We start from the raw sequence: 19,954 nt of genomic DNA, 5'->3' as shown, positions 1-19,954 counted from the left end.
AGAAATAGAACAGATATATAAAATAGATTACATTTCGTGAACTTCTATGCAATTTAAAATTTGTTTTCGATCTCTAGAACATGAAAATACCTATACTGATATCTATGATCGTAAATATTTAAATAATTCCATTTATGTGTAAAAAATGCATACTTGTGGATGTATTACGATTATCGATTATATTGTTATATTATAAGTTGTATTGGTAATTATATATTTCTGTAGCGCTTTTCTAGTGGAGAGAGTATTTATTGACTATGCCAAATTTTTTCGATAAATTGATTATTAAAAGGAAAAACTATATTTGATACACGTAATTATTACAAATAAGGCAACGCTGCCATCTGCGAGTCTAATGGAAGAATTTCTATAAGCAACAGTTGGTAAAATGTCCAGAAAATATATAATATATATATTTATATTCAATAAAAAAATTAGTTTTATATTTATATAAATATGTATAAATAATCGTAATAACGATAAATAAATTATCTTAAAAATTTAATGACACATCTATAATATATATAAAAGAAATATAAAATATTTAGATTTTCTAAGAATATCAAAATACCAAATTAATTTTATTTTTTTTGTAGAATTATATTTTTCGTAATAATATACATATATTTATATACATATATATGCAGACTATCTCTTTTCCTTTTTTGTTTATTCATAAATACATTTTTATCTATTGTTTTGAGATTATTATTGTTATTTTTGCGTTATTATTACTAATAAACAATAATATAATACATTTTCATCAAGAAATATCTCTGCTATCCTTTTGGCTGTACAAAGAAATGTATATTCTAAACTTAATGATATATATTTTGTATCATATGATTTATATCTTTATTTTCTAGTAAAATTAATATTATTTTAGAACACATTATACATTTAAACGGAAAAATTATCTCTGATTATAAAAAATGCTTTGATAATTTAATATAATGTTTCATATATAAATATAAACAATAAATTATGTTCAAGGCACAGTCGCATCAAATTTTGAATTGATATTACACGCCATAAACAAAAACAATTCTTAAATTAATGACTTAATAAATTAGTATTTATCAAAGAATAAAAACAATCAGAGACATTATCATATTCGTTGTTTGAAAATAATTTATGTAGTCATACAGTCGCAAACTCTGCCTGTCTTTGCGAAGGATTATGGTACAAGCCAGCCATTGCTTCCTGCATTGCTCGTAGGCATGCAACATGTGCCTTAAACCCACCTGCTCTGTCAACCTCACATTCACTACGTACATGTGAAACATATCCACGAGCTTGGATTTCTCGCCAGCCCGGTGGTGATGGGCCTTCTATTTGTTGTCGAATAGGTGTATAAGAATAGAGAGGACCCTCTTCTATTTTTGGCACTGATAAATAGTTTTGATTTCCTTGGTTACTAAATTTAATTCCTGTACTAAACTGAGTAGCTTTAACAGAAGGTTTTATCTCCTTCTTTTTTTGTACTGCAAGGAAAGTTTCAATGATATTGTTTGCATCTGCATCAGATAATGTTAATTCGTCTATCAGAGCTTGTTTATCGCGAATTTTCTTCTTTTTTATTTCTATTTCTTCTTTCACAAGTTCTTTCTTCCTTTCCTCCTCTTTTTGCTTTTCTAACTCTATCATCTCCTCTAATTCATATTCGCTTCTGTTAAGTTTGGACTTACTTCTTGCTATTTGCTCTTTGTTATCTTTTTTATATTGCTCTATCTTTTTATTTGTTTCAACTACATCAATATTGTTTGCCAAATTATATATTATAGTTTCAATTTCCTCCAAGTAATCATTATACTCCCTTAACGTAGAAAAATCTTCTTCTTTTTTATTAAAATCTCGCAGGATACGCTTCCTTATATTCACTTCCTTTTCGACCATTGTATCTTCAAACATTTGAACTCGGAAATTTGTTCTTCTCAGTGGAATTTTGCATTCTGGACAAGCTCCGGAACCTAAATAATTTAATAAATATTATTGAAATATGATACAATATTTACATTGGAATAACAAAAATTATAAGAATAGTAGATCAAAACCTTTTAAAAAGAGTAAATCCACGCAGCTTTCACATAATGAATGACCACAAACATTCACCATCATTTTCAATGATGGATTTCGATATTTCGTGGTTTTGCATCTTGGACATGCTTGATCATCCATCTTCGAAAAAACGAAAAAATCAAATAAAATCGTTTAGCAAAATATTTTTTTTCAATTTTTCTCTGATTCAAAATATATCTCATTTGATCTTAACTTACGTTGATGATGATTGATGTTATCTCTATTCGAAGATATAAGATAAGGTAACTAATTGAATCTGTCACTTCACAAACTAACTAATATTGTGTTCTAACATCATAATTAGGCGTTACATACAGAGAGAGAATTACACATAATCCTAGTTATACATAACCTATGAGATCCAGCTGCTTATTGACCTGATCAATAGTGAATTGGCTTCAGTGAATAGTCAATCTCGAATACTATCGAATCACCTATCGATAATGTATCGATGACATTATTCGAGTGATATGCCTTCAGTTTGAACAAGCGAGACAAGAGAATAGAGATTCAATTTCATTCTTAAATTGTATTTTCTTCTGTGTTTGTTTGCTTTTGTTTGCTTACGCATTCCTTGCTTTTCAACAATGGTAGGTAAGACGTAGATATTAACTTAATAAATAAATGCGTAAATTCAATGAACAATATATACGTGTATATATAATTATTTGTCAGCAAAAAATACATGTTATCGATTTTATCTAATCAAACTCGTTATAAATAAAATTTATATATTAAAGAAAAAATTTGACGCTAATAATGACGATAACAATCTTAGTTTTTTGTATATTTTTTTGTTGGAAATATATATATAATTTGTGTAATATATATGTAACTTTCACCGATAGTTTATCGTTAATCGAAACAAAACTTAATATAGTTAATTTGTTATTCTCTATTTGTGTGTTATATTCAATCTGGAAATGTCCAGCCTCTGTATAAATCTACAATCTATTAGAAAAATTTTCGTTATGTAAAAACTTGAAATTTGTAAAAAGAGCTTATTTTTAAAATCGATTTTGATAGGATTTTATCAGTAGAATAATGTATCAATAAAATATGTAAGTAGATAAACAAAGAAATTAAAATAATAGGCATATTTTTTAAATGAATTTATTGCGCGCATTTCACTTTTTTAATATAAAAAAAAATTATACGTTTATTTTAGAATAAAAATTATGGAGCTGCAACTAATCAATTCTTTTGTTCTCTGTTTTACATTCCGCTCTCCAATTCTTAAATACCGTTGCTTTATGCTGTTATGAAAAATGCATATGATGAGGTAGCACTAAATGTATTATTAATCAATCAATCACAGTTTTATGAAGCGAATTCAACAGGATCGTAATTACGCTTTTTTTACAATTCCATAAACTTCTAGTGCAATTAAATTTATCAATTTTTTCACTGTTTATTAACTTTTTTATTGAACTTGTGTTAAAAATGTATAACCGTGATAAATTTTTTAAATTTATTAATTTGATATATTATTATTTATTATTTATTTATTATTGTTAATTTGCAAGTTTTACAAATTATTAATATTTCTGTAGAAATCGGGAAAATCATTAATGTAATATAAATGTAATCAGTTGTCGACGAGAAAAAGATTAAGCAGAAGGTCAATTACATATTGATCAAGGCGGAACATTATTGCGATGCGATTGGCGTAAAAGAAATGAGTTTCAAGCAAGCACGAGAATTTATAGCAAAAGTATGAGGCAATCGAAGAAAGAAAAAAGCAAAAACAACAAATGTGACCAGGTAATGCATCGGAACTCGTTTGACGTTGCAAAGCCTTTAAGTACCTTCAATCATTCGTTTTTATTTATTTGTGCTTTAAGGAAGCTGTAAGGAAATGTGAATATCAGATATTTTTATTTTTTTATTTTTTTATTTTGATGTGTCGATATCACGTAAATAGCAAATTATCGACATACTTGTAACATTTCATATAAAATGGAAAAAATATAAATATGATTATATGATAGTATATTAACTGTAGACATATGGTAATAATTATTATTGTCTTTTTAATATTGAAGAAATATTTACAGATTTTTAATAAATTACAACAGACGTTTAACTTTTTTGCTCTCTATATTAGAGAGCAAAAATTTTTACGAGTTACCGCAGTTATAATAAAACAAATTTAAAAGTAATTTACACAATAAAAATATAAAAAGGAAAATAGAGAAAAAAGCATTGTATTAGAATTTAAAAGTACGATAAAAATTTTCACACACATACAGACACAAAACACTATATTTTCTAAAAGTATAAAAACACTCCTGTGACGATAAATATAAAAAGCTGTAAAAAATTTTATCGGTGCAGCGCATAATATTTATATTGTCCAAGTTTTCGCTTGTTCAGTCGTTTACTTTTCCGCTATTTACGTAATAAAAGACATTTTTGATAACAAATAGCGAAATGTACGCAAATACATGCAATTTTTATAACTGTTAAAAAATTTCAATTACGACGAAAAAACAACATCTTCAATCCGGCAAGAAGTAGTATGGGCGGGAAAAAACAGAGATGAATCTTATATAGAATCCACTGCCAAGTTTAATCGACGCCGTGGTATCTCGGGACGGTATTCGATTCCCGGATTCCTGGCTATAGGGATGCTGTGCGCGGAGGGAAAGAGCGAGCGAGAGAAAGAGAGAGAGATTGAGTGAAAAGGAGGGAGCGGAAGAGGGAGCGTGCGCAACGACGACGATAAAACGGAGAGGAATACACGCTTGCGCTAGGAATATCACCCTCATCTCCTCGCACATTGCACCCTCGTGAGGGGACGAGAGAGCGGGGCGTGTGCGAGGATAGATGGCAGGGCGTCTCTCCCGGGCAGCGCAGGGCCGCGCAAAGCCGCGTTGCATGCACTCTTCTTAGTTCTGTTCAGTTTCGCTCGGATATCCGTGCAACGAGTGACCTTCGTGTGCTGATCGGGACCGTCAGCGTATCTGTCAATAGTTGTCCGAGATCATTCCCTTATCGCGAGAATCGGCCGCGTGTCGAGACCGGCGTTCGCACGATCGGCGTCGCGACGCGCCGGAGACACGCCTGTCGTCACGATGGGGAAAAAAAAGGATGCGTGGTTCATTTACGACACGTTCGTATTTTTTCAGCGGGATTGATTGACTCTCATCATCCTAATGTCGAGTCTCGATGTTCTTCCATCGTAAAGTTGCAGGAGAATTAAATAGAACGTGTAAGAGACAGTGAATTTTAAGATTCGAGTTTTGTATTTATCGCGAGAGAGAGAGAGAGAGAGAGAGATTCGAAGATATGTTGATTTCGTATTTTGATTGACGCGACGAGCGCGACGATCAAACGGCCGATTTCATCGAGAATGCGGTAAGACGAGGGTCGCAAAGGGACGAGGGAGAGACAAAGATCCGGAAGGATGCACGTATATCACGCCCCGCCGGTGCTTTTCAATTACACGAATCTAGATCGCGAGGCTGTTAGCAAATTAAGCGGGCTTGAGAGCGGACTATGCGGGTTGAGCGCGATATAGAAAGAGGAGAGAACAACGACCGGCAGCACGGCCGTCGCGATGAGCAATCGTCTTGCTATAAATTCGCATTTACAAAGTAGAGACATAACGGTGCCATGGAGCGTAGAGGCAAGAAAGACCGGAAACCGTCGATTTATTCGATAAGCTCGTCTTGATTTCGTTTTCCGGCAATTTCGTTGTGCGAAAGTACGCGGAATTACGCGCGCGGGCAATTTTTTCTTACGGCCTGCAGAAATCATTCATCCTTCGCTCGAGGATCGAGCGCAACAGCACACGAAGAAGAAATCGATCAGCACGAAATGACTATGAGAGATAAAAAATGAGGTGCCTAATCTTAACCCTCGGTCTGCTGGTTTCGGGTGAGTCAAATAGTTCCACACTAACAAACAGGCGCCAAATCTGTCCCTAACGCACAATTGTAGCAAAAGAAACGGTGTTAGAAAAATATGTTAGATCATAAATATCAAGCTGCTTTTCAAACTACAGGATAAACGTACTCGTAAATGTTAGATGTTTCAATTTTATATTTGATTATCAGATAAAAATTTTATCCCACAGTTACGCTTCAAATATCAATCAATTATATTGATACAATATTCGCATATATATTTTGGTCTAAAAATTCTCTCGGGTTTTATGTAGATTAGTTTTACATTTTTTTTTCACATGTGGTTTCATAGAATAATATTACAGAGAGTGAACATCAAAGAATTATAAATTTAAAATTCGGGTACCATCAATTTTATTTATACGAAAAATCAGAAGAAAAATATCAAATCTGACAAAATTATTGGAAAACGATTAGTAACTCATTTAAATAATTATTTACAATGACGTGATAAGAAAAAGTTTATAATATAACATAAATATCTACGTACTTTTAAAAAATATGTGTATTATTTTGCATACAATCGTAGAAATAAATATTGATATTCATTCACCTTAATAAGTGGTAAACAGTTCTTGATTGTTGCATCGTCGTACTTGTTTCGAGAAAAGTTTCTGATTCGATTAAAATACGGAATACCGATGGTAAAATTAGTTTTACGATTCCAACAAACGAATGTACAAACGTAAACTGCTTTTCTTTTCAAAGCAGGTTAATGACTTTACGCGAAGCACGTTCAAGATAGAGCGGCGCGTAAACTGCATTTTTATGTCGCGATACGCATTGAATATTTGCCCTTTTCGAGAAATCACGCGGATTAATATTCTATATCTGACGGAGTGGGGGAATGTACTGACATTATATTATAGTGGATTTAGTTAGCTTCCGAACTTAGCCTTAACTTTGTAATAACTTAGTCTTAACATTAGCTTTGTTCGAAATACGAGTTTATACAGCAATTAACCCGAAACTCCATGTATATCTATAATGTAAAGAGACAGGGTCTAATATTGCGCATAATAGCACAAAGCATGAAAAAAAAAAAAAACAGTTTAAAATGTAAGCACATAAACTTTAACTTACTTTTTCAATACAAGAATATTCTTTAATGCATTTGTATTTATTTTTACATATAATAAATAATTGTATGTAAAATACTATGACAGGTAATTAATATTTATACCTTCCTCTTTGCCAAAGAGAAAGAGAGAGGGAAATAGGAAGATATAAATGTTATAATATAATTTTAATAGTAATATCATCTTTCTGTGTTGCAAGAAATAAATTAGATAAAGATATTCAGATACAAAAAAAATTATGTATAAATAACAAGTTTTAATTATTATGTAATCATCTCTTTCTCTCTCTCTCTTTATTTGTCTCTCTTTCAAATAGTACGCGTATGTACACAAATGCAGAACAATATACAGCTCTTTCGTAATATATTATTCTGCATTTCATACATATTTGATGAAATAATCACATTTTAATTAAAAATTGTTACTTATATACATATTTTTTTTATATCTGAATATTCTTATTTAATTTATACTTCTTGCAAGAACAGAAAGATTATATTGCTAAAATTATATTGTTTTAAACGCCATATAATTTCAATTATTTTCACTTCAACGACTTCAATGATTTTTGCCTTAACTTGACCTTGCTGTTCAACAGTAAGCGTAAAACTTTATATTGAATTTTTACACTTTGAATACAAATTTCATCGACTTGCAAAGGCTAATTTGATGAATACGCATCTTCTAGCTAAATTGATATTTTTCATATGCTCAGAATCGTGTCATTGTTTCAAAGTGAAGATAAAATTGAAAGATGGATTTATTTTGTTTCCAAATTATTTTCAGGATTAAAGCTAATGTTCCTTGAGATGATGCGCGCGCTCTTACAACAAGTTTAACATTAATAGTTTTAGTCTTAGCATAAAATTAAATTAAGATCAAGTTTAAGACTACAAAACTGACTGCATCTCTACTTAATTGCAAAATGAATCAAATTTATATGTGAATAAGAAACGCGCGAAGAAAATTAAATCCACTGTGCATATACTGACTGTGAGAGTAACTGTAAAGCACGAAGAAAACATAGCAGGAAAAGGATGGAAATACTGATATGTATTTTAACGTGGGTTATGCGGGACAGCGCAAATCCCACGGAAGCGCGGTGAGGTAAATATTTACTCGCACAACTACCTGCATCCCTTTAAGGTTACCCTTTTGGAGTCGCATTCATTTTTAACGCACGCTTCTCTGACGACGTTTTTATCGGATTGGGAAAGCTCTATGGCCGATATCGCGAACAGAATTTTCCTTTCGGAAAAAAAGGGCGTGCATATATTCTGCATCCCATGCATCTCGTTTGTTACGTATAAGAAGCTCTTTCACGTTATTACACATTTTCGCTATTAATGTTATGAAGGGTATACTCAACGTCAAGTCGGCACTTATATAGAAATGTCTACATATATATACGGAATATATATACGCTCAACTAAAGTTACAAACTTTCCTGTGAACGATGGACGATTCACAATGTTAGAGAAGTTGATAAACGAATAATGGAGAGTTCACACGCTGCCAATTTATGATTTTGCTATTTCACAGCTATTTACAGATATAAGCATGTTATGCTACTTGGTATATTGAATCGGAATACACAATCGTGTTTACAGTCAAATGTTAAACATTCGATATTCCGTGCGAAGCGCGAGAGCTCTTCCAGAAGCATAAAACACATAAATATGCGTTTATTAATATTTAAAATACACATTGCTTTTATAAACTTTTAAATTTTTTAAAAGTGTAAAAGAGAGAAATTTAAAAAGAAACTTTTAAAGAGAGAAAAGTAAAAGAAACTTTTAAATATAAAACATGTGGTAGAGGAAATATCTTATTTGATAAAAGACTAAAGCTACTAGAAGTTCAAATGCAAAATAAATCAGAAGGAAAAATGAGAGATAAAAGCAACATGATTATAAGATATCATAAAGAAATAAAGAATTCCTGAGTTGTATAATAAATGATTTGGTACAAACTAAGCTTTAAACACGTAAATGAGTAATAAAATATTATTTATCATTCATTCAACGCAAGTAAATTTTAATTTAAAAAGAATTTTAATTTCAGGTGTTCTTATAAAAAATATTAAATATTAATACTTTGAATAATAATACTTTATAGCAAAGAAATATGATATTTTGAGATTTTTAGAAAGGAAAAATTGATTCCAAATTTTACAAGAAATAATTCTGTGCATTTCTATTTATATCTGTCAATGTTAGGGAAGACTCTATAAAATCAAGCAAAAATAAAAATGAGTGTCTGATTCAATTGCATCATTTTCCAATAATATTGCTCGTCAGAAGTAGATATTTTTGCACGTTTTCCATCTCCAATAGTTGTTCTTTTTTTTTTTAGCAAGCAAGACGTTCCTTTTTTCAAGCAAAATATCTTCATTTTTTAACTGCCATCATTTTGCAGATTCTAATAGCCTTCCCTTAGTTATAAGAAAAGAAGCGTTTTTACAAAAAGTTATATTCTGATAATGGTGCTAAAAAATTGCAGAGACGATTATCGATAAAAAAATGTAGATTTTATTTTATGGTCTTGTCTTATCTTAAAACACTTCCTAAGTAATTGAGGAATCTTAAAGGTTAATTACATTCTGCGGCGATTTAAGTTCGTCGTAACTAATAAAATATTTATGAAAGATTATTCAATTACGTGTATGCGCGAAACTGTTGCATAAAATATACGAATAATTTGTTCATGTATGGGCACAAAACGTTTAATTTTATGTTATTGTGCAACAGGGAGTGAGCAATAAGAATTAAAGGACATCGTTAACCCGAGAATAATACGGCTTTTTATGACGTAAATTACCGCATGGGATATATTATGTACCGCATTAATAAATCGTTTTTGTTTACTACACTACTACATATAAAGTCCCAAGCAACACAAGAGTTAAAAAATATTCAAAAAAATATAAAGAATTCTTAAAAATTGATATTTCTTTTAAAAATTTATTTAGATGATTATTTTTCCTTTGACCGTATTAAGAAGATATAAAAATCCAATACTTCGATTTGAAAGTAATTCGTTTAATTAACTGGAAAGTAACTTTCAATGCATTCGAGGAAGAATAGAATGACAATAATATATTTCTTTGAACGGTATAAATTACATTTTGCTCTTAAAAGATGCATTTAGCCTCGCTAAGATATAGTATTGTGTTTGCTTAAAGTGCAAGGACCTACCCGTTGCACGGCCGATCATAGGATACACGAGGATCGCGCATCGGAGCCGCTCGATCGAGGGCCATATTTTGATGTCTCTGTCTCTCGCAACGTGACAGCCCTCGTCGGCCAAACGGCAACGCTGAACTGTCGAGTACGAAATTTAGGTGACCGAACGGTACGTAAAATGTCTTCTTTATTTTATAAAAAATAATTTCTATTTCTGTAAAAGAAAGAGAGAGAGAGAGAGAAAATAATCCAATAATGTGTACATTTATATATATGTAATGTTATATATATGTCATGTTTCTATCTCAATATGAAGTACGTTGTGCACTGTGATAATTGAGAGAAAATTTATTTAAATTTGAATACAGCTCGTTTATCTCTACATTAATACTATTATCACTATTATCCTTTTTAGGATAAAATCAGGAAAAAGATTAGAAGAATAGAGATGAGAACAGTAACATAACTATATCCGATAATATTATAATAACGATTCATTCAAATATCATTTTAATGTATTCATTTATATCCCGTTTCGTATATTTCTCTCTCTCTCAATGTAGTTTTATATTCTAATAATATTATATCTCTCGCACGCGTTATACTAAAACTAATAAAGATTTATATTATGCGATTTTAGTAATATTATAAGTTTTACGCGCACATAAGTATCGATAAAGAAAGTTTTCTCTCTTTTCGTTTTCTAAAGTTTATTTTAACTTTTTTAAGAATTTGTGTAAGAGAGAGAGAGCGTGATGAAGTTTTACGAGATATTTCTTCAGCACACTCAAATCCTTGCAATATCGAAGAAATGTTCAATTTTAGTCCCATAATATGCATTGCCGTTTGTGAGTACCACTTTCATCTTTGGTATATCGAAATTGACTGTCGGTGCTAAAAATATTTCTTAACAGTAATATTTGTGAAGTAAGCCAGCAACTTTTGCCAAAAATAAATTGATTCAAAGCACACATAGTTCAGCTTTAGACATTAAAAATCTATTTAAGTTGCGTTCGGAAACATTACCCGTGTGCACACGAGCGTCATTCTATCTTTTTTTAACTTTTAGTAAACAACAAAGATAGAACTTTTTTTTTACGTATACGTGTTGTGTAACTTATGCAGATTGGATAAATGTAAAAAAATATATAACGAAAAGATATCGAAAGAGATAAATATGAAAGTACTATTTGTATCATAATATCATTATTTATAGAAGTTTATGAATAGATTATAAAGAGGAAAGGCTGAAGAAAATGACTGTCGATGTCGTGAAACTTATACTAGCTATGAAACTCGATTAGTTTCAAACTTGACACGCAGTTTTATATCCTTGTTTTATATCCTTGGTGTTTGTTTTTTGTGTGTATCATCACATATATAATAAAGTTAACTCATCATGAGACACTTATATGAAGAAGTGGAACATCGCAGACGAGAATAGTCAAGAGAGTTGGATAAAAGTGTGTTGTATATCTCTTTTTCAGTTTTTTTTAAGTCCAACTTATGCACCAGTACGCTTGAGAGAAATTTTAGCAAAAAAGCACACTCTTTCGCATCTTTGGCGTCTGAGTTTTTGCTCGCACTGCTCGTCCCTATTTCGTTAGCACCGTTTTTTATATTTCACCGGCACAATCTGTCTCTTTGCTGCGTCCATGCGTAGGTAGTTGAATTACGTTTTACACAGAGCAATGTAAATTTTGCACGTCCCAGCTTTATATATACTAGCGTTAATTTTTAGGGAAAACTTATTATCTTGAATGACAAATTAACGAAAATCATTACTGAAATTCTGATATTTAATATCATTTATGAGAAAGGAAAATATATTTTAATTTTCAATGGTATAATCTGCAGCTCTACGTAGATAGTTAAAATATCTTTTTTTTTTTATGAAACATTATGCATTTTCGTCGTTTTATTATATATAAGATTGTACATTAATTCTAAAATTGATTATCTCAAATTAACGCGGAATTAACGCAATGTAAAAAAAATTTTATGTCTGAAAATATTTGGAAATTATTGAAAAAAGAAACATCTTCTTTATTCTCATTGGATACATTTCAATATTTGATAATTATTTATTGAAATTTAATTAAATCATATTTTGTTAAGAATGAATATTATCATGTAAAACTAACTTTTCATGCATATGATTTTAATGTGTGCTCCTTATTATTATATGTCATTATACATTAATCAGAAAAGTACATTCGATACATTGCTTTCGAAGAATTGTGCACTTATATACATTGAATGTACATATTGACAATTTCAAAATGGATTTCTGAAAGCTTAAGATTATTTGCTTGTCTGACTTTTCACGGATGGTAGTAAATTGCATGCCATAATCACGAGGAGAAAAAGGAAAGAAGAAGCACGAAGAGAGTTCTGATGTTATGACGGCTAGCAAAAGTATTCGAAAATGTAGAAATTTGACGTAGGTTGATAAATCGATCTTTTCACTTTAGTAAGTGTATCCCGCTTGGGAATCACGTATATATACAAATATTCCTTCGTAGTTCACGTTGGAAGTGCACCTGTAGGATGTAGGAAAATATAGGTCGATATGTACCGAGCAAATCTTCATGAGTACTGAAATGAAATGAACAAAGAGCGCTATAAATTATTTTAATCACAATCAATATAATTTAAATTGCAATGATTGATGATATGATATGATTGATAATTGTTTCATACCTAGTATATCCAAAAGTATAAATTGATTTTGAACATTCCCTTTTTTCGTTTTTAAAATTATAGCTCTCTCTCTCTCTCTCTCTCTATATATATATATATATATATATATATATATATATATATATATATATTTTATATATTGCCTTTTTCCAGCTTAAGGAAAAATATTTAAAACAAGTTTTAAACGTTATTTTATAAAAAATAAATAAACATTATAAATTAATGACTTAGTATTATTATACATAATTTTTACTAACTTTTCTAGCTAATTGTATTTCTTAATTGAAACCTTATTATTATACTAATTGTATATTTAAATCATATTATAACGTTTAATTATGTTTTTAAACGCGTTACTTTTTAATAAGTATCAAAATACAGTTATTGAATCTCGAAAATTATTTTTATGATTAACTTTGTGCGTATTTCTTTTTTGCGAGTTAGTAGCGAAAATACGATTTGTGCGTCTGTTATTTTTTTAAGCTAAAATCGAATATGCGCTTTTCATTAACGTTGGATCAAACGTAACTGCGCGTCATAGGAACAAAAGCCGCATCACGGTTCTTGTGCCTGCACCTTTGCCCCCTTTCATCTCAACTTTAGTATGCCAGGCACGCGTGCAAAACTCAATGAAGCCGTTTTTATGGGAGAATACGCATTTTCATTCTACGTGTTCGGTATTTCAATATCGACCGCGTTCTCGCTAATATAATACGTTCGAACGCACACTGCGTTTATGTAAATCAATCATGTGTATCTTTCTCTCTATGCGGTGAAGAGCACGATCCATCGAATGTTATCGGCAAAATATGAAATTTATGTTGAAATCAGAGACATTGTAATCGGTATAAATTTTTCGGTGAATTTGATTCTTTATGTGTTATAAAGAAAAATGAATCTTTTGCTCGTTTCATTGTCAGAGGATCATTTTTTATATGTCCGTATTGAAATTCAGATCCATTTACATGATCCGAATTGCAATCCCTTAATCGATTGAATTGTGGGTATTCTGGAAGTATTCTGGGTCATTCTGGAAGTTCAGCTGTGCGAATTACAGACAAGCAAGACATGAACATCTGACGAAAAGGATGCGAGGGGTGTTCTTTTTTTTTCCAGGTGTCATGGGTGAGACACAGGGATATCCATCTTCTCACCGTGGGCACCGAGACATATACATCGGACCAGAGATTCGTCACGTTACATTTTCCGCGCACGGAGGACTGGACGCTACAAGTAAAATACCCTCAACGACGAGATTCTGGCACATACGAGTGTCAAGTATCCACTACGCCGCCCATAGGTCATTCTATGCTCCTTTCTGTCGTCGGTGAGTTCTACCTCTCTCTCTCTCTCTCTCGCCCTCCCTTGTTTCTCTTTTCATCTCGTTTTTCACCGCACGAGACCGTCGTGCTGATTTCACCGCGACGCGGAAATTCATACACTATATATATTTGCTTGTTGGAAGCTTAATGTGCACCGCACGTGCATCGTGATACTCAGGGAATTTGCTGCACCACGGCGGTTGATTCATTGTATGACTTAATCATTCTCGGGAAGTGTTTCTCAATGGGACACACACACACATACACTGCGACTGCTAGATATTTTATTACTATCTTGTCTTCACGATCTGCTTCATATCGCGTCGACGAATTCAATCGGAAGAATTAAATTATCGCGAGGATATACAGTTTATGAAATCGACTTCTTCCTTTCCGTAGGATTTTTATGAAACTTGTTGAAGTTCGTACGAAGCTCGTCAGACAGATTGCACAGTTTCCGGGAACTTCGCGAATTACAAATTTCTACCATTATGCATGCTCGCTTGTTCGGATAGTAACTTTAATCAGCTTCTATAATTTTGAACTTAGTATTAACTTAATTTATTAACCATTTAACGTCAATTTTCCTTAAAATTTAAATTTATATAGAAATTAATCTAATATTCAATATCATGTAAAAATTGACTATCAAAAATATTTTGCGATAAATCTTCTTTTAACATTCTGATAATAGCAATTATTATGCACTATTATACAGAGAGATAGAAAGAGAAAGAGAAAGTATAATTTTTTATTAGTAACACATTAATATTAATCTCTATCCGTATTATTATTATTATTATTATTATTATTAGGAACTGTTTATTATTAGAAACCTCTGGTATTATATGTTTGTTTGTTATTATATAATATTGATGTTTTTAATCATAATATCAACGAGTAATAAGCAAATAAATAACAGATAGTTTAAACATGACTGTAATTTATCTATTAGTCATAATTTATTAATTCATCTTAATCTTTATAAATTTTTATTTAAAAAAAAAATACTATTTTTTATCAAATTAGATATTGTAGTGAAATAATATAAAATTGCAAAATATAGTTGTAAAAAAATAGTAAAAGCTTAATTTAAAAAAAAGAAAAATTAATTAATACGCGGAGATATGTAAAATTCAATTTCATTATTTTTTTTATATCTATTTAACTTTTATTTGTTTTTATTAACTTATTATAGCAATGGCTTTTAATTTCATATTTGAATTGCAAAGAAAATAATTAGTCATGTAGGATGATAAATGTAATTGAAAAATATAATTTTTTTATGAATCCAGAATATCCACTTTTTTCATGGCTATCATGAAACCTATGTATGCGTCGAATAAATTACAACGTCTATATCAATATTGTAAAATTTAAAAATTAAAAATTTGAAATGTCTATTAAAATTACTAAGAGAAATTGGCAGATCTCTTTTATTAATTAATATTAAAATTGAAAAAAGACCATGAAATTGATATCTCTTGCAATCATATGAATGTTTTTATAGCATGTATAAAGATGATATTCTTTAATTCTATGATAATCTAAATTAAGAGAGATATTAACAGGTTTAAGCAAAAAAAATTTGAAAAACTGATCAAATTCCGCCGTATTTCGCAGCAATTTAAAAGGAAAACTGCATCTATTGATGTAATATAATATTCTACAATTTAACACAATTCTTGCAAGAAATATCTAATTACATTATTTCTTCTTGCAGATAATGATTTTGAAATAATAATTTTTTGTTATATATATATATATTTCTATCCTCATCCACAGAGCCTGTGACGATGATTATTGGAGAACCAGAAATGTATATAAATAAGGATAGCACTATGAATTTGACCTGCGTTGTACGACATAGTCCTGAACCACCATTTACCATTAAATGGACGCACAATAATGAGGTATGTTGCCATTAAATGCAATTTGTTTGACTAAATTGAAAGTGGTGAAATAGGACACCGACAAATTGATTTTCAATCATTATTTCTAAGGTGTCGTATAAAAGACGTCAATTCTTAAATTCACGTCTTTCCATTTCACCGCGATTTCTTATCATCTCTTATTCGAATCGCGCTCACTCTATCCGTTCGGTGTGTGACGCGTTTTAAACAAGTTTTCAAGTTTAAGATTCCGAGTTTGCAGGAGAGAAAACTTTTAATTTTAATATTACCTGTCTAGAGAGCGTTTCTCCATGTTCAATTTTTAAATGTACGAACATCGCGGTAACTCCATCTCATTTCTCAACTTCAAAATCTATCTCTTATCCTTGTCTTTCTCCTTTGCCGCAAAAGTTTCTCCAGTGTGTGCTTCACTAACCCTGGTCGCATTATACAACACCTATTTCTCCGACCGTGTCTGTCTTTGTATCTTGTGGGCTTCTATTTAGGTCTTATATTTCTACTTTTGAGCTCCACCGACAGTTCATCGCATTAACTCTCTCGTCGTTTTCGCAGTGTCTTTCATTTCTTCCCGAATATTACGCATTCGTTTCTTTTTATTCTACATTTTTAATGTTTTACTATCATTTTATCTCGATGCTTACTCAATTTAACATTATAAAGTTACGTGATAAATATATATTTAGAAAAATCTAATTTAATTCATAGCTTGTTGAGCCAAATCTTTTATTTTGCTTTTGATATATTATTTTTTTAATGTACCTTTTTTTATTGTTATTTATCATCTATTATTATGTATAATGCAAGAGTGATTCATTCAAATTTTACTATTTTCTATTTTCTACTTATTTTAATTAATCATTTTTTCTCCTTTTCTCTTTTTCCTGCCATTTCTTTTGCTTCTTTTGCTTTGAGTAAATTCATTTTCTTTTTTTTTTATTTATTCTCGTTTCTCTTTCTCTCATTCGAAGACTTTTGCAATCCGATTATCGCAATCCTTACCTGCGGGTCCAAATCTTGCTCATTCGTCTGTCACGTTATTTCTTACTCTATTTTCCTAAGAATTTGACTTTCTTTCTCCAAACCCCTATCTATTTTGTAGCGCTCGATCCTGTAAGCTATCGTGTCACGTACGCAGAGATTTTCTTTCGCGTACTTGCTCCGTCTCATCATTTACTTTTTATCCCGTTCCGATGCTATTGCATCTTGTACTAGCCAATCCTATCTTGATCTCACGCGTTCGCTCGAACTCGGAATGAAAAATTTGACGCGTAGTATTTCTGCTAGCCCCATATTTTCCGTCTATCTTGTCGCACGCATTCCTTCCATCCCTATGACCCAGTTAATCCCGTCATTTGTAGGGAGAATTATGCCTGTTGAGATATGCAGCATATGTAGCATAAATAATCGGTAACGCGCAATCACGTTACTGTCTTGTTGGTGTAATTGATTTCGCACAAACATCAATCTCTGTTAACTTTTCCCATTACGCCTAATTGCATGAATTTATCATTATCATACATCATAATTATAAATTAAATTAAAATATAAAAATTAAAAGTACTCACACGCGCAAAGACGAATATTCACCTAACCAGCGACGAATAAAATTATCGCTGGCGAAAAACCAAACAACAGTGGTATTCGAGCGAATTTCCACTTGCAGCCCTTCTACCGACCTGAGCAATCAGTATTATCCCATGGTGTAATCCGCTTTATATATCCTCATTAAAAAGGCTTACATAAGATCGACCTAATTCAAGGAGGCTATATATACAGCGCAGAAAAAAGAAACTTTACTTCGGATTATTCTTTGACTTCTGAATATCTTCAGACAAACATTTTAACTCGAAAGAATCATATTGAAATTTATTGGACTTTAAAAATCCTGGTAAAGTTATGATCTCCGTCCGGTATGACCTCTCTGAAATAATCTTTCTCGAATAAAATAAAACGCAGACTGTGTAATTCGGAAATACAACTCGGAAACAAACAATGTTGGATTGAACTAATCCTTGCAACATTTTTCACATATATATCAAAAAGTATTTTTATATTAATTGAAATTAACGATTGTTTCTGTCATAAGATAGAGATGGTATGATATTCACAGTGAATCTCGCAATGATATTTTTGCGATATAGTATTCTCTCGAAATATATAGTATATATAGTATACAGAAAGTACAGATATTTGTGCGGAGTGTTGTGAATCTGATATTTTGAATTTTCCAAAATTTCAGAATTTTTGACATTTTGCGGTCCGCTGACAGCACTCTGCTCGGCATTGTTACATTGGAATTTACTGGTGGCATGCTGTAGTAATGACATGTAGACATTGATACGCGCTAGATCGGTACTTACGCGAAAAGAGAATATATTCTATTAACATTATCCATTAAAAGAGCTAAAAAATTTTTTCTATATTATATTATTAAAATTAAATTTTTAATTAAACCAAAGTTTAATAAGAATTAAATGTAATTGTCTCTTATTTTTTTAATATTGTTTAAATAATTGGCACATAATCGAGCATGCGGAAAAATAAATTTATTCATTGACATTTCGGCTCACGAACCTATGGTCATCCTTAGAAAATGAATAAAGAACCGCAATTTATTGCAATTATCTTTTAATAAACATTAAATGTTTATGACGGAATATGGAATGTCAGTAAATCCCTTTAAAGGAACAGATTCATTCATTGACGTTTCGGTTCACAGACTTGTGGTTTTCCTCAGAAAATGAATAGAGAACCGCAACCGATTGCAATCACTCCTTAATAAACACTAAAGCTTTGTGGCATGGAATGTCAGTAAATTCCTTTTGAGATAGGTCAAAATAAAAAGCGCTATTGGAAAAAATATCAGTCTGATTAAAGAAGAAACGTAGAGACAAAACGTACACATAAATGTAACAATATCACATAAACAAATATATAAACAAATGACAAAAACGTGTATATACATCTATACATGTTCTCAATAATTTATTTAAAACTCAATGATTTATTTAATACTGTCTCTTTTTGTATAAATAATAGCTTATTGAAACTCAATTAAATGCAAAAAACCTATTTACAATTGAATTTTTGTTTTGATTGAAAAAATCTGAATGAATCATACCTGATTGTGTAACAGAAGAAAACGAATATAGAATATTTTGTTTTCAAATGACTAAAAGCGAATAAAATATTTGTCGTTTTTAGTCTGTGAAATAGAAAACGCACGCAGATTTTTTTAAATTTTTGCATGAAACACGCACATGCAAAATCATGTAAAATTTTTCATATCTCAGACCATTTTAGAGATATTTGCATGTCACATTTTTCGCACGAGTCCGAAATATATAAATCAATCCGATCTGTTATGTTACGATATTAAAGAAACACAAGCTGTTACCTATGGATGAAAGCTTTCGATAAATTAATGCACGATACGTAATTGCAATATGAAATATATAGATATATGAAATGTTGCGATAATAATTAAATATTCTGTTGCAAATTTGTAGCACAAAAAAGTAAAAAAATCTATTCTTGCCTTACTAAATAGATAACACGATGATAGACAACGAGATGAATAAAATATATTTGCTTAAATTGCAATAACGATTGCCAAAAACGTAACGAGAAAAATAAATAAAATGAAAATAAACAAAATTAATGGAGAAACATTAAATCAAAAGCAGGTACAAATCCAAAGGAATTATCAGATATTGAAATGAATGAAGCTAATATTCAATATAAACTGTATATATGTATAAA

The 19,954-nt window shown here is 30.7% G+C and overlaps 2 protein-coding genes across 6 annotated transcripts in view; one reads left to right on the top strand and one right to left on the bottom strand.

The window, feature by feature from the left end:
• LOC126853376 (cell adhesion molecule DSCAML1-like) overlaps nucleotides 1-19,954 on the top strand; it is a 57,005-nt gene that overhangs the window by 34,888 nt on the left and 2,163 nt on the right. For 4 of the 5 annotated variants that reach the window (XM_050599044.1, XM_050599043.1, XM_050599045.1 and 1 more), the window contains exons 2-4: nucleotides 10,254-10,423; nucleotides 14,074-14,284; nucleotides 16,065-16,192. In XM_050599044.1, coding sequence (XP_050455001.1) covers nucleotides 10,254-10,423; nucleotides 14,074-14,284; nucleotides 16,065-16,192 — 509 coding nt within the window. Of the gene's footprint in view, nucleotides 1-4,933; nucleotides 5,962-10,253; nucleotides 10,424-14,073; nucleotides 14,285-16,064; nucleotides 16,193-19,954 lie in introns of those variants that run through there. The other variant, XM_050599046.1, reaches the window with a different exon arrangement.
• On the bottom strand, nucleotides 590-2,336 carry LOC126853383 (CDK-activating kinase assembly factor MAT1). The gene is made up of 3 exons (XM_050599061.1): nucleotides 2,277-2,336; nucleotides 2,055-2,178; nucleotides 590-1,970 (listed from the first exon to the last, which is right to left on the bottom strand). The coding sequence occupies exons 2-3, from the start codon at nucleotides 2,176-2,178 to the stop codon at nucleotides 1,141-1,143; spliced, it is 954 nt and encodes a 317-aa protein (XP_050455018.1). The 5' UTR covers nucleotides 2,277-2,336; the 3' UTR covers nucleotides 590-1,140.

This window comes from Cataglyphis hispanica, chromosome 12 (genome assembly GCF_021464435.1).
Source record: "Cataglyphis hispanica isolate Lineage 1 chromosome 12, ULB_Chis1_1.0, whole genome shotgun sequence".
Classification (NCBI taxonomy): Eukaryota; Metazoa; Arthropoda; class Insecta; order Hymenoptera; family Formicidae; genus Cataglyphis; species Cataglyphis hispanica.
Note: the sequence above shows the minus strand (reverse complement) of the source record. Positions and strands in the feature narration are given on the sequence as shown.

Excerpts from the sequence above, each read along its gene's own strand:
- LOC126853383 (XM_050599061.1), bottom strand. The coding sequence starts at position 2,178 with ATGGATGATCAAGCATGTCCAAGATGCAAAACCACGAAATATCGAAAT. Across the intron at positions 1,971-2,054 it reads GGATTTACTCTTTTTAAAAG|GTTCCGGAGCTTGTCCAGAA; the intron begins GTTTTGATCTAC and ends TAAATTATTTAG.